This window comes from Theropithecus gelada, chromosome 20, assembly GCF_003255815.1.
Source record: "Theropithecus gelada isolate Dixy chromosome 20, Tgel_1.0, whole genome shotgun sequence".
NCBI classification, from domain to species: domain Eukaryota; kingdom Metazoa; phylum Chordata; class Mammalia; order Primates; family Cercopithecidae; genus Theropithecus; species Theropithecus gelada.
Genome location: NC_037688.1, coordinates 64961517 through 64983536, shown reverse-complemented (window position 1 = coordinate 64983536; position 22020 = coordinate 64961517). Strand labels below are relative to the sequence as shown.

At 39.9% G+C, this 22020-nt stretch overlaps 1 protein-coding gene across 1 annotated transcript in view; it reads right to left on the bottom strand.

Annotated features, from left to right (window-relative positions):
- Window positions 1-371: 371 nt before the first annotated feature.
- LOC112613721 (serine/threonine-protein kinase SMG1) overlaps window positions 372-22020 on the bottom strand; it is an 86851-nt gene continuing 65202 nt past the window's right edge. The window contains exons 26-41 of the mRNA XM_025369454.1: window positions 19884-19993; window positions 18761-18908; window positions 18232-18391; window positions 17092-17212; window positions 13364-13612; window positions 12256-12540; window positions 10990-11134; window positions 10743-10881; window positions 8923-9153; window positions 8636-8813; window positions 7901-8062; window positions 6474-6691; window positions 6111-6265; window positions 4102-4324; window positions 1033-1279; window positions 372-625 (exon numbers count right to left, since the gene is read on the bottom strand). Coding sequence (XP_025225239.1) covers window positions 387-625; window positions 1033-1279; window positions 4102-4324; window positions 6111-6265; window positions 6474-6691; window positions 7901-8062; window positions 8636-8813; window positions 8923-9153; window positions 10743-10881; window positions 10990-11134; window positions 12256-12540; window positions 13364-13612; window positions 17092-17212; window positions 18232-18391; window positions 18761-18908; window positions 19884-19993 — 3010 coding nt within the window. The 3' untranslated portion in view covers window positions 372-386. The remainder of the gene's footprint in view (window positions 626-1032; window positions 1280-4101; window positions 4325-6110; window positions 6266-6473; window positions 6692-7900; window positions 8063-8635; window positions 8814-8922; window positions 9154-10742; window positions 10882-10989; window positions 11135-12255; window positions 12541-13363; window positions 13613-17091; window positions 17213-18231; window positions 18392-18760; window positions 18909-19883; window positions 19994-22020) is intronic.

Here is a 22020-nt window from a genome sequence, read left to right as displayed (position 1 = left end):
TGAATCACTTGAGGCCAGGAGTTCAAGACCAACCTGGACAACATGGCAAAATTCCATCTCTACTAAAAATAACAAAAATTACCCAGTTGTGGTTGTGCACCCCCCATAGTTCCAGCTACTTGGGAGCCTGTGGCAGGAGAATTGCTTGAACCTGGGAGGCACAGGTTGCAGTGACCCAAAACCACACCACTGCACTCCAGCCTGGGCGACAGAGCAAGACTGTGTCTCAAAAAAAAAAAAAAAACAAAAAAACCTCAAAAATACTTTCCTAGGGACCTCAAGTCTTTTCCTTCTTTAACCGCTTATAAATATGCAAAAATGGTCTAGTAAGCCTAGAAGCATTTCACACAATAACAGAGAATAGACTAATACACTGTGTTGATAATTTAATCAACCTTTTGTGCTTGTAAGGCAGCTTCCCGTTGTTGCCATCGTTTGTAAAGACCAAATAAGGGTGTGGCTCCATCTACCCACTGGATTAGTCCTGATCTTGTTCCTAGTGGTGTTACAGAATAGTGTCGAGCATGGAACCGGGGTGTTTCTTGGCGATTAATTGTAGCAAACATGGTATTCACAATAGATAGGAACTGCATTATTCTCTCATCCAGATGTAAATCCTCCAGTCCTATGAAAACAAAATTAAAATAGCTAGAATAGGTGATTAAACAGGGTTGGGAGCATACCACTCCTCTTTTTCAACTAGCAATGGCAGTCAAAAACTGACAGTCCATGAGGCATGCTGAGAGCATTAAATAATTCTATTTTGGGACAAGATACTGGCAGTAGATGTTAGCATTATTAGCTGTACCTCACTTGTCCTGCTTGTACAAGTTCATACACAAAGTGGGGGTGGAAAATCTTTCTGCACAGCATCCAACCACTACCCTTCAAAAGCACATAAGACATAGGGCACTGCAGGCTAATAATAACATACAGAAATTCGCCTGAAATAATCTCCTACCATATACACCCACACAAAGCATTAGTAAAACTAATACTCTTCTGAAAAATGGAGTAAGTCTTAAATCCTACCTTTGAAAAGATAAGGATAGCTCTTCCCATCTGATCCAAGAAAGAGAAGTTTCTTTGGCTTAGTTTTAGTCGGTAAGATTGTGATGGTTCCGCCCACACTATGGATTGTGACAGTGTCTCTGGCTGAGACTTCCCCAGGAAGAGCAATTTCAGTGTTAGTCATGGCAGCCAACCATGGACTGATTTCTTCAAGGCGCAAGATGTAACTTGCACGTTTCTGTGCTCTCTGTTGCAAACTTAGCATTATCTATACTCATAAGATGGGAGAAACAAATTTACATTAGATTAGAACACTTATTTTCTTCCACATTCAATCTGGCATAAAAGTAAATTTTCGGCCAGGGGTGGCAGCTCATGCCTGTAATCCCAGAACTCTGGGAGGCTGAGATAGGCAGATCACTTGAATTCAGGGGTTCAAGATCAGCCTGGGCAACATGGCAAAACCCCATCTCTACAAAGAATACAAAAATTAGTCAGGCACAGTGGCTCGTGCCTGTAGTCCCAGATACTCGGGAAGCTAGGGCAGGAGAAAAGGATCATTGAGCCCAGGAGACAGAGGTTGCAGAGACCCAAGATTACGCCACTGCGCTCGAGCCTGAGTGACAGAGGCAGAACCTATCTCAAAAACAACAACAAAAGTAAATTTTAAAAACCATACAACTATCTGTTGTTGTAATTTCTATATTTAACTCAGTGCTGGGATCTGGGCAATCCTGGATGGGTTAACACCGGTGGCTGATGTGTACTACAGGATTCTTACTTTGTTAAGACTCTTTCTTTTCCTCTGTCCAAACAAGCAGTGAAATCACAGGAAATAGAGGGAAAACGCTGCTGTGGTCATCACCCAATTTGGGGCTTTTAGCAAACTATTAATAATTCCCCAATGTTGAGCTATGTATGCACAACACCAAAACAATCCAGTCCTTGCAATAGGTACAGCTAGCAGTCAGCTGTCAGTTAGACAAACCTTTAAAAAGTCATCTGCAAAGTTATTAACATTAAATTACAAGAAAAAATGAGGCTCAATCTACTCTTATCAAACTGGAGGAGAGGAAATCTGGTGGATTTCTAAGAAACTTAACAAAACTGAAGAAAAAGACAAGTAAGAACATTTTTAAAAGAGAAGTAACCATTTAGGTCTGACCATTTGAGGTTTGCAGAAAAGCCCCATAATACTTTCTAATAATCACAGGGAACGAACTGTATGTACAGGTGTGTTGTTACATGCAGCGAACTCAATAATATGCACCCAAATTAAAAAATTCTGGACTCTGCTTCCATGTGAAAAAATGTAAAGCAATCTTTAGCAAGCTCTGTTCATAAAAAGAAAAAAACCAATTGGAAACACCCCAAGTGCTCAATGACAAAAGAATAAACTGTGGTATTTTCACATAACAGAACATTGTTTAGCTACACAAACACACACAAAAAAATCATTGAATTATTTTAAAACTTAATAGCGATCCAATATGGTAGTAAAAAATGTAGACATGTACATACAATATGATCTCATTCGTAGAAGTTCAAAAATGGGCAGAAACTAAACAATGTCATTTAGAAATGCATCTATAAACAAAAACTATTTTTTAAAAAGTAGATAGGGATTAATTAAAACTCAGAAAACTGGTTGTGGGTGGGGAGATATAATTAGGGAGAGAAGTAGGACTTCAATAAAGTTTAATTTCTTTAGATAATTCCTTTTTTTTGAGCTGTACTTTATCTAAAAGAGAGACACAGGTATTCTTAATTTTTAAAATTATTCTTTAAAATGTATAAAATCATTTAAAATTTTTCTGTGATTATAGACACATACACACACACACACACACACACACACACAGGGTTTTACAGGGTTTCCTCCTATATCCTCTTCTGATTTTCTAACTTGATTTACTGAAAGAGAAACAAAGAAACAAGAAACTGGTCTTAGAACACAAGGAAACACAGGCCAGGAGTGGTGGCTCACACCTGTAATCCCAGCAATTTGGGAGGCCAAAGAGGGTGGACCACTCGAGACCAGCCTAGCCAACATGGTGAAACTCCATCTCTACCAAAAGTATAAAAATTAGCCAAACGTGGTACTGCATGCCTGTAATCCCAGCTACATGGGAGGCTAAGGCAGGAGAATCACTTAAACTCGGGAGGCAGAGGTTGCAGGGAGCCAAGATTGTGCCACTGCACTCCAGCCTGGGCAACAGAGTGAGACTCCATCTCAAAAAAACAAACAACACCCCCCCACCCACCTACACACACACAAGGAAACTCGAGTTTTGGCAAGAACACATAATAAACTTCATTCTTCATGTTAGTTTTCTTTCCTGTACTTCTAGTTATTTGCTCTGAATTTAGCACCTTGCATTTGCTAAAGTTGGCTGTACTTTTTGTTTCTACATGTATCTTTTAATAGCTTTCTCATTGCTCAAGTTCAGTAAGGAAATCAGTTAGGAGCAATAAAGGTAAGACACAGAGAAAAGAGGGAGGGAGAAGGAAAAGCTGCAGCTACAAAGTAATAAGCTCCCCCAACTAATGGTGTTATTTGCTAGAAAAGATAAAGACCTAAGAGAATACAGAATTAAGAAAACCAAAACATAAAAGATAAGGATTCTCAAGTATGTTCCATGCAGCATATGTGGAACTGATTCCAGAACAACTACTTATAAAAATCTATGTTGTTATAAGTGACTATTTTGTCTATTAGAAATACTGAATGCTCTTCTCATGAAAAACTACATAGGCACAGGGTTAAATTTCTTATCTTTTATGAGGCAAATAAAGCAGGCAACCAATATTTAGCTCAGGGTCACAGGCCCTTCCTTGGCTAATTTCTTCATCTGTTGTTCACTGGTGTGAGCCTTCCACACATGAAAGATTGGGCACCTTTGCCATCCATCCCCCTTTGCCCACTGATTTCCAAATTCTTAAACAGAAACACTTATTTGGCCACAGGCTGCCTTCTACAGGCTTATAAAATCTCTTACATTCCAAGTAAGGTGTCCACTTATTTAAATTTCATATCTCATGGGAACTGTGATGTGCCGTTTCAGTAGCATGCTTGGGATTATTCTCTACCTCTTTAAATGGAATCCAGCTGCTCCCAGGCTTTGCAGGGTTCGACGGTGTCTTCAGTTTTTCCAGGGCATTTTCAATGGCATCACCATAGTTATCCTGAAACCATTTTTCATGAGGTGTTTCTGCAGGAGCCGCTGTGATACTCCTCACGTGCTCCAAAGCAAATACGATGGGCTTCATCAAAGCTGTGTGCTTCTCCCTCATGATTGCAATTTTCTCTTCTCTGACCAAGAAGACATTTTTATTCAAAAACTTAAATGTGTACATTAAAGTTTTACACAAACATGGAACAATTTAAATATATCAACTGTTAAGTAAACAGTACCAAGGAATAAGTCTAAACAGAGCAATAACATATTCACAAAGTAAATTACTAACAAAGAATCTTTTTTTTTCTGTCGCCAGGCTGGAATGGAGTGGTGCAATCTTGGCTCACTACAACCTCCACCTCCCGGGTTCAAGCAATTCCTCTGCCTCAGCCTCCTGAGTAGCTGGGACTACACACGCGTGTGCCACCACGCCCAGCTTATTTTTCGTATTTTAGTAGAGACGGGGTTTCACCATGTTGGCCAGGATGGTCTAGATCTCCTGACCTTGTGATCCGCCTGCCTTGGCCTCCCAAAGTGCCAGAATTACAGGCATGAGTCACCGTGCCCGACCAATAACTGTTTTTTTGTTTTTTTAAAAAATGCAGCTCACAAAAGAGGCAGCTCCTCTTTTCAACGAATTAAATGATGCAGGGAAAATGCAATATCAACATGCAAAAGAATGAAGCAGTAACTCAAAATGGATCAAAGACCTAAACGTAAAACCTAAAACTACAAAACTCTTAGAAAACATAAGGGAAAGGTTTCATGACACCAGATTTGGCAATGATTCCTTGGATATGGCACCAAAAGAACAGACAAATTAAATTGAGCTACACCAAAATTAAAACTTTTGTAAATCAAAAAATGCTATACACTATGGAGAGAATGAAAAGACAACCCACAGAATGGCCGCAAATATTTGCAAACCATGGATCTGATAAGGGCTAGTTAGTAGCCAGAATACATAGAGAACTCCTACAATTCAACAATAAAAAAAAAAAAAGACCCAATTAAAAAATGGGCAAAGGATTTGTAATGACATTTCTCCAAAGATATGCAAATGGCCAATAAACACATGAAAGGATGCTAAACATCACTATTCATTAGGAAAATGCAAATCAAAACCACAATGAGATACCACTTCGCATCCATCACTACAGCTATTGTCAAAAGAAAGAAAAGAAAAGAAGTATTGTCAAAAAAAGAAAAGAAAAGAAGCCCTCATGCATGGCTAGGAGGACTGTAAAATGGTGCAGCCACTGTGGAAAAGTGTGTTGGCTCCTCAGTAAGTTAGAAGTAGAACTGCCATACAATTCAGCAAATCCACTGGATCATCCACAAAATATACACGAAATTCACATAAAATAATAGAAAGCGGGGACTCAGATACTTGTACACCAATGTTCATAGCAGCATTGCTCACAGAGCTAAAATGGAGAAGCAACCCAGCTGTCCATAAACACAAGGATGGACAAAATGTGGTGTATCCATACAATATTATCCAGCCATAAAAAAAAAAAAATGAAATTCTATCACATGTTACAACATAATAAACCTTCAGGCCATTATTCTAAGTATAAAAAGCCAAACACGAAAGGATGGATACTGTATGTTTCTACTTCTATGAAGTAGCTAAAATAGGCAAATTCATAGAGATGGCAAGTAGAATAGAGGTGGCCAGGAACTGAGGTGAGGGGGAAATGAAGAGATAATCTTTAATGACTACAGAGCTTCTTGTTTAAGATAATGAATAAATTCTGGAAACAGACCATGGTGATGGTTGTACAATATTGTGAATGTATTTAATGCCACTGAATTGTACACTTAAAAATGATTAAAATAGTAAATTTTATGTTATACTTTGACACATTAAAAAAAGAGGCGGCTTCACCATCTCAGGACAAGTGTATGGAAACATACTTGCGTAAGGTGTTGTTGTTCTGGACTCTCTTGACCTCATCTTCAAGCTGCTGAATTCGTCTCAGGACATACATGTGTTGTTGCAGCAGAACTCCCAGCCAGAGCTCATCCCAGAGCACAGTGACCCTGCGCAGTTCAGCCACGAGCATCTGAACCTGCATACACGGCACACCCAAACAGTTCATCTACAAGCCTACCCACAGCACAGCTCTTCAAACACTGGACTTCGTAAGTTAAGTGTGTACAATTTGTGCTCATTATACAATTAGAGAACCCTGACTAGTGATTGTCAATACAGATTGGCAAAAGCAACTTTGATTACTCTATAAAAAATTATTCTACAACATGTGAGTTTCTTTGTACCTGTAACACCATGGTTGGATTTGCAGAGGACAGCTTATCTACAATTTTGCTATAACAATCCTGCATCATGGCTTGGTCTTCATTTAATCCACTTTTAGGTTCATCCTTATTGCTATCCTGAGATGCAGGAGGACTTCCTCCCTCACATTCAGAAACCAGCAATTCTTCTCCTTGAATATTGCCAAGTAAAGTTGGAATTGCAGTGGAAAATTTATTTCCTGTAATGAAATAGGAGAACAAGGAATACTTTGAACATTTCTCCCATGTGCATATGCTGAGTTAGGGAAAACACTCATAATCTATTTGACTCAAGAGCACTCACTGAACTGATTTGCCTTCCATGCATTGAATTGATTAAAGATTGTGGATATTCTGCCTTTTTATAGGTTGAGCTTTCATACTTATTAATACTACAAGCTAATGGAAGATACAAAGGAGAAAGATAGTAAGTGTTTAACAAATAATGTATTCTTCAAGCCAGAGTTCAAAACTTGGTATAATCCTTTCTTTTTTTTTTTTTTCCTTTGGAAACAGGGTCTAGCTCTGTTGCTGAGGTTGGAGTACACTGGCACAATCTCGGCTCACTGCAACCTGTCTCCTGGGTTCAAGTGATTCTTGTGTCTCAGCCTCCCGAATAGCTGGGACTACAGGTGTGTGCTACCACACCCAGCTAATTTTTTGTATTTTTTCATAGAAACAGGGTTTCACCATGTTGTCCAGGCTGGTCTGGTCTCAAACTCCTGGCCTCAAGTGATCCACCCTCCTCAGCCTCCCAAAGTGCTGGTATTACAGGTGTGAGCCACCGCACCTGGCCAAAAGTTCGGTACAATTCTTATCTACCAGTAACAGCTCAGTGAGCCTGGCAGAGTTACTCTATTTCTCCACGTCTTGGTGGATTACTGTCAAGGCTACAGGTAATGTGTAAAGCACACGTCCTGGTGTCAGATACATAGTAGTTACTCCTCAATAAATGCTAATTATTACTATTAAAAAACCTACAGCCAGGCGCAGTGGCTCATGTCTGTAATCCCACCACTTTGGGAGGCCGAGGTAAGTGGATCACCAGGTCAGGAGTTCAAGACCAGCCTGGCCAAGATGGTGAAACCCCTACTCTACTAAAAGTACAAAAATTAGCTGGGCGTGGTGGCACATGCACATAATCCCAATTACTCGGGAAGCTGAGGCAGAGAACTGCTTAAACCTGGGAGGCAGAGATTGCAGTGAGCTGAGATGGCACCACTACACTCCAGCCTGGGCAACAGAGTGAGACTCCATCTCAAAAAAGAAAAAAGAAAAAAGAAAAAAAAAAAAAAAAAGCCTACAAACTCTAACGACTCTGGAACATAAGGCTTAAAAACTTTGACCTAACTAAAATTACTGGCACAATAACTTATACTTAAAAGTAGCAATATTTGAATATTCCATACCTGAAGCCTGGGATTCACTACTAAGCGATATGGTACCCACTATTGCAGGATACAATATGAGATGTGGGGAATCTTGAGCCACGCGGCAGAGAAGGTTACAAATACTTTGGCGCACATACACTTCAGGGTGGTTTAAGCGTGAGAAAAGTTGCGGAATAATTCCTTCAGGATGAGAAGAGAGAAAGATGCTTTAAAGTTATTTAAAACTATGAAGAAACTATCAGCATCGTAGATCAAACAGAGAAAACCTGATGTGTGTCAGCATTAGTACAAATTTTAAGAGTTCAGATTTCTCCCTGTGATAATAAAGAACCACACACAATCAACCAGTTCTTGATTTGCAAGTCTGGTTAAGGTTGGTTTAGATACAGGGCTGTAATCAAAGTCCAGGGAAACTCAAAAATGTTGTGGAGAAATTATCTTCTGTGAATGCCTACAAACAAGGCAGACACAGACAATTTTTACAGAGGGTATATAAAACCTTTTGAAAATTATTCACCATCCTCTCCAAAATTCATTTTGTACATAAAAAGCTCCTGCCTTTCAGCTTCCCATTTCTTGGAAAGGTGGGAGGTAAAGTCCTAGTGATGTAACAAGTAGTGTAGGGTGTCCTAGGAACTTAATCTGGCTGTTCTTTTACACATTCAAATAATAAACATAAGGAAACCACTTTTTAAAATCTTATATATCCTAATGAGAAACTATTTTTCCAGAAACATTTTATGCAGGTGTCACCTCTCCACGGTGCAGTGGGTGTTGTCTCCAAGCCGTGCTCCAGATACTGCCGAAGCTCACCAGCGTGCTTCACGAGCAACCGCAGAAGGCGCAATGTGGCCATGACGATCACATCATCAGTGCTCTGTTCCGCTCTGTGACTTAAATGCAGCCTGGGGTCGTCTTCATCTAAAGGAATCTAAGAGTGAAAGATGAGGGGAATAAATAAGAAAATAACTCAGAACACTATTTTTGTTTAGTAAGAAAAAGTTTCCAAATTAATTTTCTTAGAACACTGTGCTACATACTTGACCAGCGTTGAGTTTAAGGAAAGTAAAGTATGCACTGCAAGAGAGTTTGTACAGGCTGAATATTCTATCTACAACTTTCCTCCACACTTTAATAACTCCTTCAGTTGCACTTTCATCAAGTTCTGAAAGCCATGGGCAGCTTGATATCAACTGACGCCAGATAACATCAACCATGTCATCTTCTTCATTATCTTCACTCTCTGTTATCTGAAGGGTTATATCTTCATCCTGAAAAGAAATTGTGCACAAAATGCTATTTTAAATACAAACTGAAAAGGGAAAAAGGTATGCAATTTGACTATCATAAAAACATTCTTCTCATATATAAAATTATCCCAAATTTAGTGTTATATAAACTAAGTCAGTGTCAGTATGCTTCTCTTTATGATACATTTACTAATATGAAGCCAGTGAAGAAGAATACAAGCATTTAGCAAAGATTAGACTTTTCTGGGGTTTCGTTGTACTTTAAATGCTTCCAAGTTACAATACAGTATTCTGCCTGCAGAAATTTTTTTTTCCTTGTGACAAAGTCTCACTCTGTCATCCAGGCTGGAGTGCAATGGCACGATCACAGCTCACTGCAACCTCTCTGCCTCCCAGCCTCCCAGGTTCAAGCGATTCTCATGCCTCAGCCTCCTGAGTAGCTGGGATTACAGGCGCCCACTACCACACCCTGCTGCTTTTTCGTGTTTTTAGTAGAGACAGGGTTTCACCATGTTGGCCAGGCTGGTCTCAAACTCCTGACCTCAGGTGATCTGCCTGCCTCAGCCTCTCAAAGTGCTGGAATTACAGGTGTGAGTCACCGCGCCCAGCCTATGCCTGCAAAAACTTAAGCACAATCTGCTCAAAAGTTTGAAGCTGAATGTACACAGAATACATATACTAAACCTCATTCTCTTCAGAGTACTGTGCACGTACCAGACACCAGCTTAGGCAGAGACTTAGATACGCTGCTGTTTACAGCAAGAACTGATCGATATAGCTTAGCTTGGCAAATAAAATCCATGCCTTTGAGGACTGCAACTTTATAAATAACATAGATTGGCATTCTAAAATTGACGGAACTCTGAAGGGATAGAGTGTGAATTCTAAGATCATCTAGTCCATTTTCAACACTGGCTGCACATTAGCATCACTTAGTAAGTTTAAACGCACACACACACACATGCACACACATGTCTCATTCAGAATAAATGGGGGTAAATTTCAGTGCACTGGCATATTTTAAAAGCTCATAACCAAGGGTTAAGAACTACAATTTCTGATGAGTAAGTTAAAAACAAATTTAATTTACCTAAAATGAACTTCACTTATTAATTTTTTCTTTTGAGACAGTCTCACTCTGTCACCCAGGCTGGAGTGCAGTGGTGCGATCTCACTGCAACCTTCAAATGGTTCTCCTGCCTCAGCCTCCCGAGTAGCTGGGATTACAGGCATGCACCACCACACCCTGCTAATTTTTGTATTTTCAGTAGAGATGAGGTTTTGCCATGGCTGGCTGGTCTCAAACTCCTGACCTCAAGTGATCCAACCACCTCGGCCTCCCAAAGTGCTGGGATTACAGGTGTGAGCCACCATGCCAGGCCAACTTCACCTACTTTTAACAGGACTCTAAGGAAATACCTTATTTTCTCAAAAGAAGTATATTCTTCTTAGAAAAATATAACTCATTTTCATCTTAAAACGCAGAAGTTTTTGTTTACAACAACAATTGGTAAGCCCCATTCAATATTTTATCAAATATATATGATCAGTTTTCTCAAAATCAATGATTTGGAGTAGCAGTCTTGCCCCAAGCACCATGTTTTCCTTGCCTGAATCCCCGCTGGCCGACATACAGCCTGTCCAAGAATACCATATATTCTCTCTTTCTCTTCCTCAGTTATAGTGTCTGGAAGCAGATTCTGAACTTCAGATTTCTCTCTAGGCAACAGACGAACACCTTCTCCCTGACTATAAAAATGAACAAGTCATCAGTATTTTAGCTACCAAAACTTTACCATATCAGCAGACATTTAAATATCTATTTATGCAATGCATAAACTACACATTTAAACATACCTGGCATTGTCAACCACCTTTCTGCCCCACCTATAAGCCCAGCTGGCCAACGCTGCCCAAGATTTGGCTACTTCAGGTGCCTGTACTGAAGATAGGTGATACAACTGTCCCAAAATGAAGTCAGGTTCTCCAACTCCAATATGCACTGCCATAATGGACAAAAAAATAATTATAATAAAAGAACTCAACAACATTACATTCATAAATTCCTAATGACACTCCCATTAGCATTTTAGGTTTTCATCTGCAAACAATCAAAAGTTCCATAATATTACTGTACATAACTTGATAAGGCACAAATATGAATTCTGTTGTCTAAAAGGTTGGTATGTTGAAATGAATTCATTAGCTTCCCAAGTAAGATTATATTATCTCCTGTGGAAGACATCAATGTCTTTCATGACACTGAACACTGTAAACAGTCAGGTGTCAACTGTGCTGTAGAACGTCTTGCATTATGAATCTGACTGGCTATTTCCTCATGATCAGATTCACTTTAATCATTCTGGCAAAAATAATAAATAGGTGATGAGTATACCATTTCATTCATACAGACTCATGAGGTAAACATCTTTATTCCCTTGTTAGAGGTGAAGACACTGCCTGCTATAGTGCATTTGCCAAGATGAAGATTTATAATGATGACAAGACAAATCCTTTAAGAATATCAAGACCCTATCAAAATTATTAACACCAATGTAAGTAACTAAACTCTCAGACTTCAGAACAACAAAATTAAGGTATACTCTCATGTTTCAGCAACAAAAATCATCTCCCAAATTTTCTCTCAAATTTTAAAAACAGGGGAATGGTGCCTTCCACAACAGGCACTCAAACATGGAAAGAATCAACTACCCTATCTGTAAGGTATCTTTCTGTTACTAGCACTAGCATGAAAATGGGAAACTGGAATCTTTCTATAGTTTCTGTGTTCCACCAATCAATACGAACACAGGTAACTATTTTAAATCTTTGTTGCTCCTTCTATTGTGAGGTGAAATTTTTTGATACGAGGGGCAGGATTTTATTGTCAGCAAAAACATCTAAGTCCATAAAAGCAAATAGCCTGGGGGCAGAGTTCAGTGACTTCCAAAATGGCATTCGATCCTAAATATGTTTTAGTTATTTCCCAACAATAAAATAAACTCAATTTCCACAGATATATTTTTTATGGAAAAGTATAGCCAGCATAACATTATAAACTTTAAAACAGAAAAAAAAATAGCTTCTAAAATTAATATTCTAAAGCTAACAAAGAAACGCTACCTGTAGATTCACTCTCGATCCGAGGATACTCTTCTTCCATCGTATTAACAGATGGCAGTTCTATTAAAGTGAGTATGTTTTTAGACAAAGTAGAAAGACCTGTGAAGTTCTGTTGGTGCTGAGCTCTGTAAACCTGTTTCAGCTGTCCTGAAATCTCTTTCCATTCTGCCTGGATCCATTTAGCCAGTGTCAGAATTGACTTAGCAACTGCATATTCAGCTTTCCCAGACTTGCAGAAAGATATGGCACAAGAACTCAACATTTCCATTGCATGCGTTGACTGGCCTACAGAAAACCACAAAGTCAGAACTTAGAAACTTTAAAAGCAAATGATGGAGGGAGGCACTTGGGTTAGAAAACAAACAAAAATGCAAATGACTGACATTATTTCAGTGTAAAATAATCAACTTAAAAAAATAGAGACAGGACCTCACCATGTTGCCCAGGATGGTTTTAAACTGCCGGGCTCAAGCAATCCTATTGCCTCAGCCTCCCAAAGTGCTGAGACTACAGACATGAGCCACTATGCCCAGCCAAAATACTAAACTTTTTTTTTCTTTTGAGACAGGGTTTTGCTCTGTCACCGAGGCTGAAGTGCAGTAGCACAATCAGGGCTCACCGTAGCCTCAACTTCCCAGGCTCAAGCAATTTTCCTACCTCAGCCCCTCAAGGAGTTAGAACTACAGGCATATTCCACCACACCCCACTAATTTCTTTGAATTTCAGTATAGCTGAGGTTTCACTCTGTTGCCCAGGCTGGTGTCACACTCCTAGGCTCAAACAATCCTCCCATCTTGGCCTCCCAAAGTGCTCGGATTGTAGGCATGAGCACCTGGCCCAAAATAGTAAAGTTAAAAAAACATGTAAAATCAGTGATCAGTGATCTCTACAAGTATTTCTTACTGTAATACATTGCAACAAAATTCTTTTAAAACCATAGAATTATAAAGGTAAGTCAGTAACAAGCAACTTATTATTCAGGATGCAAATATTCTTCAACAGATGGAAATGATCAACTTTCCTATTACTACCTTATAACATACACAGTAACATTCATATACATGATTTTTATTATACTCATGTATTAACCATAATTAATTTTACTAACCTGCTGTATACAGCAATTTTGTTTTCTCAATATCAAGTTCAGGCCCCCATTTTTCATCCACTTGACCTTGGGTTGATAGTTTTTTAAAATGTTGGACTAAATCTTGTGCAGTGGTGGTCTTTCCCAGCTGAACTTCACTGCACTGTGCCAGCAGTCTTGTTGCAAGGGACACATTCCCTCGTTTTCTAGCAAATTTTGCTGCTGTTAGACCTAACTCCATAAGATGGCTTCTAATTGGGACTGTTTGTTCTGAGGAGAAGAAAACGTTTTATTAGACCCCGAATTGTCTAAACCAGACTGCATGGAAACATGGCCAAAAAATTATTCCCCAACTACCCCTCTTCCATACCACCTCCGGAAACAAAGATAACTCATCCTCAAATCCCTAGCAGCTAGCATAGTGCTTGAGATACAATGAACAGGTTTTGCTAAATTAAATGTGTACAATGAAATCAAGTCAAGTCATTCATTTCAAGAAATTTCTTTTTCGTTTCTGAATCTTTGGCAAAAAGCCTGGGCCAACAGGTAGGGAAGGCAAGGAAGCAGGGAAGGCTAAACCATCCCCACGCACTTCTTCTGTAAGTACCTTCTGCCCTACAACCGTTCTCTTGGTTTTTTTCCTACCTTGCTGAAGAATCCTCAGTCTCTCTCTTCCATCACTCATCTATTAAAACACTGGTGCTCCCTGGACTCAGTTCTAGGCTCTCTACTCTTCCCACTGCACACTCTCCCTGGACATCATAATCTTTTCCTGTGTCTTCAATTACCACAGAAACGCTGACAACCGTTCAATCTTCACCCAGACCTGACATCTGAATCCCACCTGCCAACTGGTCACCTACACTCTATTTATTTCAAGTGGGCTTCCACTAATGTCAGTCATGCCAAATGGAGTTCATTTTCCACCACCCTCCAAACCTTTTACTCCCTTTTTCCATTTTCCCCTTCTCAAGGAAGGGCACAGGATCAGCCGGCTGCCTGTGAAAGTACTTGGCCACCATCACAGACTTTACTTTCAACCCTCATAGCCCATTTGCTTTTTCCTTCCCCTACTGCCACCCTAGTTACCCTCTTTAGCAGAGACTTCACCCTAACTTAGGTCCCTTTGCCCCTATTCTTATACTCTTCTAGTCCATTTTCCAACTTGCAACTGAAGTGACATTACACAAAGGGTAAATCTGAACATTTAACTTCCCTGCTTATAAGCCTCTGATGACTTCTCACTGCCATTCTGACAATTCCAAACTCTGGAATTTGGCTTGTTACTGATGCCTTCCTGCATTCATTTCCAATCCCAAACTCATCCAGTGCTCCATCTCTTCCTCCTCTCTCTTAGGTGAACTGAGTCATCTAAGAATCATTATTTTCTCTGGCCTGCACACATGTTTTTTCTAACCAAGTCAGCCTGCCTTCTTCCTCATCTTTATCTTCCTTAACTCTCGGCTTAAATGTAACTTCCCCACAAGTCTTTTTCTGATTCCTAGGATTAAATCAGGTGCACTCGTTATTTGCTATTCCTTGTTGTGGGTTTGTTTTTTGAGACAGGGTGTCACTCCGTCACCCAGGCTGGAGTGTAGTGGCATGATCATAGCTTGCTGTAGCCTTCATTTCCCAGGCTCGTGCAATCCGCCCCACCTCAGCCTCCTAAGCAGCTGGGACTACAGGCACATGCCACCATACCCGGGTGAATTTTTTTTTTAAGATGGAGTCTCGCTCTGTCGCCCAGGCTGGAGTGCAGTGGCGCGATCTTGGCTCACTGCAAGATCCGCCTCCCAGGTTCACGCCATTCTCCTGCCTCAGCCTCCTGAGTAGCTGGGACTACAGGTGCCAGCCCCATGCCTGGCAAATTTTTTGGTATTTTTAGTAGAGATGGGGTTTCACTGTGTTACCCAGGATGGTCTCGATCTCCTGACCTCATGATCCAACCGCCTTGGCCTCTCAAAGTGCTGGGATTACAGGCGTGAGCCACCGCACCTGGCCCACAGCCAGGTGCTTTTTAAAACTCTTCTATTAGAGACAGGGTCTCGCTATGTCGGGTCGCCATGTTTGATGTCCGTTTTCCCTGCCAGAATCTACAATCTCCTTGATCACCATTATATCCCAACGTACAGCATAGTACCTGGTACAAAGCACATTTGATCAATACTTGCTGAATAAACAAATAAAAATGAAGAGGAATGGAGTTCTTTCTCTGAATATAACTGATGGTTACTGACTTTTCTTCTCAATTTAAAAACTTATGTGATATAAAAAAAGGACTGGCTGGGCACGGTGGCTCATGCCTGTAATCCCAGCTACTCAGGAGGCTGAGGCTTGAGAATCACTTGAACCTGGGAGGCGGAGGTCGCAGTGAGCCAAGATGGTGCCACTGCACTCCAGCCTGGGCAACAGAGTCAGACTGTCTCAAAAAAAAAAAAAAGGACTGGAAAGGAGATGAGGGTACTTGTGAAGCCATACTATACGACACACTCTGTTCTAGGACTTTTATATACCTTGTCTCACCTCTTCATCTCATATAATCCTTACAAGTATCTCAAAAGTGGGGTAATCCCCATGTAATTGAAAAGGAAAGCAGTTCCGAAGTTCAGTGATTTGCCCTAAGGTTCCTCAATTTGCAAACATCAGGCCAACAATCCAACCCCAGGTATGTTGGCAGTGAAGGACCAGTTGAGTCACAGCTGCAAGGAACCACCCTGCAGTAGAAGTCCCTATCTTGGCCGTTAGCTTATGTTGACATTTAACACTCAAATTTACTCAGTAACACCAACTATCACGTTTTCCACTAAAACTCCACAGCATTCTGGCAACTTCTCTATTTTAGAGCAATAAAGTAAATTGTTAGCATCCCTTTGACATATAAATATTTACACAAATAGCAATTCTCTAGCCATTCATTTGGAGTATTTAAAACCCAACATTCACAGTACATTTTATGTGACAAAGAACTTATGTTCAGAATACAAAAATAAGTCTTATGTCTTCGTTAAAAGTGGGTGAAGAATTTGAACAAACATTTGAAAACTAAAATACACAGTAGCCACTATGCAAATGAAAATACACTCAACATCATTAATCATCAAGAAAATGTAAATAACACTATGAGATAATAATCACTACATATGCACCACAGTGATTAAAATTTTTTCAAGTTAAGCCACGTGACGCAACAAGGCGTATTCACTCAAGAGAAACATAAATATACATCCACTCAAAAGACTTGCACATGAATGTTGAGAGCAGGTTTATACTTAATAGCCCAATGTGAAAAAACCCCAAAATCTATCAAAGGATGAAGGGAGAAATAAACTGTGGTATATATATATATAAAAGAATACTACTCAATAATAAAAAGGATTGTATTCCTGATACATGCAATATGGGTGAAACTTAAAAATATCATGCCAAAGAGAAGCCAAACACAAGAGAACATGTTATGATTTCACATACATGAAACTTTAGTAAAGACAAGTCTAATTTATAGTGACAGAAAGCAAATCAGTAACTGCTGACAGGGCAAATGAAGAGATGACCACAAGGGAACCTTCTGGGCTAAGACGGTGTTCTGTATCTTGATCGTATTGGTGGTCACACAAGTGAAGACATGTTAGAACTCATCAAACCATACACTTAGAATGTGTAACATATACCTCCATAAAGCAAAATTAAAAAAAAAAAAACCACACACACACCCCTTTAATTTTCTCTTAAAAAAAAAAAAAACCACTTACCTTTAATTTTCTCCAACAACCGATTCTGGTACATAGTATACCTTAACGCCTGCATCCATGGCCTTACATCATGCTGTTTACATGAACGTAAAGCTTCACTGAAGAGTGGAATAAGACAGTCCTGCCAGAGAAAAACCAAAATTACTTAACATAAAACAGGCTCTTCATATGTCTGCAGATACATAGCAAGTCTTAAGTCCAAGACTGCAATATAGTTTGGCTACTTCAGACTGATTACAGTAGCTTTTTTTTTTTTTGAGACGGAGTCTCGCTCTGTCACCCAGGCTGGAGTGCAGTGGCCGGATCTCAGCTCACTGCAAGCTCCGCCTCCCGGGTTCACGCCATTCTCCGGCCTCAGCCTCCCGAGTAGCTGGGACTACAGGCGCCCGCCACCTCGCCCGGCTAGTTTTTTGTATTTCTTAATAGAGACAGGGTTTCACCGTGTTAGCCAGGGTGGTCTCGATCTCCTGACCTCGTGATCCGCCCGTCTCGGCCTCCCAAAGTGCTCGGATTACAGGCTTGAGCCACCGCGCCCGGCCATTACACTATACCCTTACATCATTTATCTTCTACTTATAAGAGGCAAGCACACAGTAAGAGAAAGCCTTTTGTTTTGAAGGGAAACCTTCTTCAGAATATGAAGTCTAATTTATCAATAAAGCACATTACAAAAAAAAAAAAAAATCACAGCACATTTACTATAAAGCAGACTGCTAAATTGCAGAAAAACATTACAACTAATGCTTTATAATGAGGTTCTCAAAGATCATCATTTGTTCGGAAGCCCCCATCTCTGGTTGAACTTTACCCCATTTGGGATGAGGAGAGATCTTTGTTTGCAGCAAATCTAAAATTTACGTAATCCACCTAAAGGAACCGTCTTTACATACACCACCTCCCACCCGAAAAATAGAAAAAAAAAAATTGAGCAATTTGCCATCCTTGAGATTATCTCAGGTTCTTCCATCTGCCCCATGTACTTCCCAAATGAAAGACTGCCTGAAAACAGCATGTTAGACTCTGGATTTACTAGCTTGTCCAACCACAAATCCTGTATCAAAAAACTCAAAAAATAAGGTCTTTGTTCTACAGTAATGGCCATTAATAGTCATAAGAATGTGCTTGTAAAAATATACAGACCTCTGTTGAAAGTCTATTAGAAACTGTGTTCTCCAAAGCAGATGAGCAATACAGCTGCAAGGTACTTAGAACTGGCAAAGACTGTGAAACTGTTAAAGTAGAAAGTCTCAGAGGTCCAATAGAGATGCGGGATGTTTGTTTCAAATACTTTACCACATTTCTGAAACAAAATATTTACTGTTGATTAATGAAAATTACAATTCATAACCACTCAAAAAATAAAGCAATTGATAACATGCTATCAAACGGATATCCAAAGTTAGGGGGAAGTAAGAGGAGCAGCCTGCTCTATAATAAGATGGTATTAGCAAGTCATTTGCTTTTGGGGACTTTTACATTTTATTTCATTTCAACCTCAGTTTATGTTGGCAAGCAGCATTCATGTATCATATGACTTCTACAACTAAAATGAAGCTATTAGCACTAGTATTTAGTAATTTAGTAACTCTCCTTCCAGCCCTCTTCACCCAATGTATGTTTATCACATGATATACACAATGTACATTTACCTCCATAAGAGTAAACTTACTCAGTTATAGACTGCCACTTCTGATCTTGTTCTATCGGGTTTAAAGCAGTTGCCAAACAAACAGAACTTCTTAACAATTGAACCTCAATGGATTTCTGAAGTTCCCTTGGATCTGGACTTAACATGTTAGGAAGCAGTTTTTTCATGTCTACAGAAGTTAAATAAAATGTCATTAAGTTAATGTGCTTTTATTATAAATTTTGATTTATATTTGGCATTATTAAAAAATAATCACCAATGAATAGCTCCTTTAATATTTAAGGCAGTTAAACACTATAAGCATTACTGAGAACTATATAAAAATCACTACTTCATATAAAATTACTGTACCTCAGACACCTAAAAAGCAGTTGCCTTCAAAGGCTCAAAAATCAGTAAGTCGAGGCCAGGCTTGGTGGCTCACGCCTGTAATCCCAGCACTTTGGGAGGCCAAGGTGGGTGGATCACAAGGTCAGGAGTTCAAGACCAGCCTGGCCAAGATGGTGAAACCCCGTCTCTACTAAAAATACAAAAAATTATCTGGGCACAGAGGCAGGCACCTGTAATCCCAGCTACTTAGGAGGCTGAGGCAGGAGAATCGCTTGAACTTGGAGGGCAGAGGTTGCAGTGAGCTGAGATCGCGCCACTGCACTCCAGCCTGGGTGACAGAGTGAGACTCTGTCTCAAAAAAAAAGAAAATTGGTAAGTCAATCTACTATTTAAGGGGACAAATCTAGACTTGCATTAGCAAATCTTGCTCAATCCAGAATATTCATTAAACGTTTTAATAACATTTTATAAAGTGTTCCATTTGTGATAAAGAACCTAATTAATGAGCCACATCAAGATGAAAGCCAAGAAAAATATTTAGCTGAAACACTACTTTGTCCTTTGTCAAACAAAACAGCTAGATAAATCTCAAAGTATTAAGGTGGCCATTTTTTTTATTTGACTTAATTTTAACTGCTTTTCATTTCCCAAATCAAACATAAATAGGGCAGCCCTAAATTTGTTGCTTCACTTGGGATTCTGCCCCCCCAAAAAATGTAAAATAACTTCCAGATTTTCCAGTAAAATAATACTAAGCCAAACATTCTGAGCAACTTGTCCATTAAAATAATTTTAAAACTATTTTCTCAAATACCTATTTTTTCTTTTGATCCTCCAGCAAGTAGATTGATATTTTCTCCTGGTAACAATTCTAATTGCTCGGTACATTCAACAAATTTTCCAGACTCAAAGCTGCTTAATGATCTGTAATTTAAAAATCGTTAGCTTGTATTCGCAGCCGTGGAACCATTAAAAAAAAACAAAAACAAAAACAGAACAAATTCTAGGAAGACAGCAAAGTACAGAGCATTTTTCTGACAAAATTCCTTCCACGAGGATGCCACTATTTTGGTTTTTATGTTGAAGATGTGACTACCATTTAATTAGTACTCAAACTGGAGTGGCAAACCAGAAAGTCACAGCTACAAGCTTTCAGTGGAGTTGACTCACCCCTGTGTCTCCTTCCTATTTTCGTGTGTTGCACCCTGTTCTCCTCAGAGCCTAACACACTGACAGTAGACCTCTGCAGGACAACTTTGACACCCAGTTCTCTCCAAGCTGCCGGTGAGCTCCCTGTGCAGCCTCACTCCTCACCTACAGCATGAGCCCTTGCAGCTCTCCCAGCATCACAGTCTTGTATCTCAGTCCTGGCTTCTATCACTGCTGGCATCACTTTGTCTCTCCCTTTCTCACCTACTTCTCTTTTTTTCAAAGAATTCTTCTCTTTCATCTGCTTATATGAAAAATAATGACACCTCTGAAATTCTTTCCTGTAGTCCTGCAGCATCAACGCCAGGAAGACAGGCCTCATCCTCCCAGCTCTGTGTTGTTCCTTTCAGATCCCTCACCCTGTCCCCATTTTCATGACAGGGGCTCTCCACCCAGGAGGAAGACACTGTTTCTCACTCTCTCTCTTTTCCATCTTTGCCTGTCCCTCTCACTGTGTCACTTTCCTTGTAACTCAGCCTGAGGCCAGTGCTGGAAAGGCACATCAGCTGACTTATCCTGTGCCTGATTCTACCTAGATCAGTACAACCACTGGCTTCTCGGGGAGCCTTGAGTACTGGGCATGATGAACTGATGCCAACACATTAATCATTTCTGCCATTAAAAGGTCCTAAAGTCCTCTGCAGTGGCAGGTTCCCCAAGTCCCCACTATGCTCTACAATGCCCTATGCTTTCAGCTAATGACTGAGTCCTCAGAAAAACAAACAAACAAACAAAAAACACAGGCTTTAATTTCCTCTACCCCTACCCCCAATCCACCACATACTGCCCAAATTCTGTCTACTCTAACTTTGATTGCTTTCCTTGAGGCACAGAAAAGGTGAGGTCCAGTTAATCTATCAGTTCTTTCTCCCGTTTCTTCAACCTCTGCTTTCCAGTGGCTCCTTCCCCTTGACCAAAAGAACATAATCTCTCCAATATTTAAAATAAACATCTAATATTTCCCTCCAGCAACAGCTTCCTATCCTCGACTTAAAGAAAAACTCACTGACCAAATAACTTACCTCAAGCTTTTCATTTTCAAATGTCTCTACCACTCAATACTATTCAATCTAGCTTCTTCTGTCTCTCTACAAAACTCTTTTTCCTCATAATCCCTAGAGCATCTGACAAGCCTGACTACTCCCATCTAGATGTCCTATATCTAGGACACTTCCCTCCTCAATGTACCTGTGTTTTTTTGAATGGCTTCCTCTGCTATCCTTTCACAAAAATGCTAAACTAGGATTCTGATCCAGGCCTTCCTTCATCTTCACTCACTATTCTCCAGAGGCTTCTCTCTGGTTTGGTGGCTTACAAAGGCTCTAGAGTATAGAGACTAAAAAGGAAAAAGGGCCTTTTCTGTGTGCTAATGATCTGCAAATCTCTCGAGCTTAGATTTTCTCCTTAGTTCCAAATCCAATTCTTAATAGCTTACCCAAAAATCTCATCTGCACATTTCTTTAGAAATCTTAAAACATGGCTTGTTCTCTGTGTGCTCCTACTCCAGTTAATAGCATTGTTTCTTTTCCCTCTACCACTGCCCTCACAAATTAATGGTCTCCATGCTTCCACATTTGCCCCCCACCTCCAGTCTTTTCACCATAGCAGAATGAACCACCAAGTCAGATCCCAACACATCTCTGTTCAAATCCCACCTGAAACTGTCAGTCTTACTAGAATAACAGCCAAAGTTCTTTTCTCAGTTCTCAACTATTTCTCTGCCCTTGTATCCCACTGTTCAA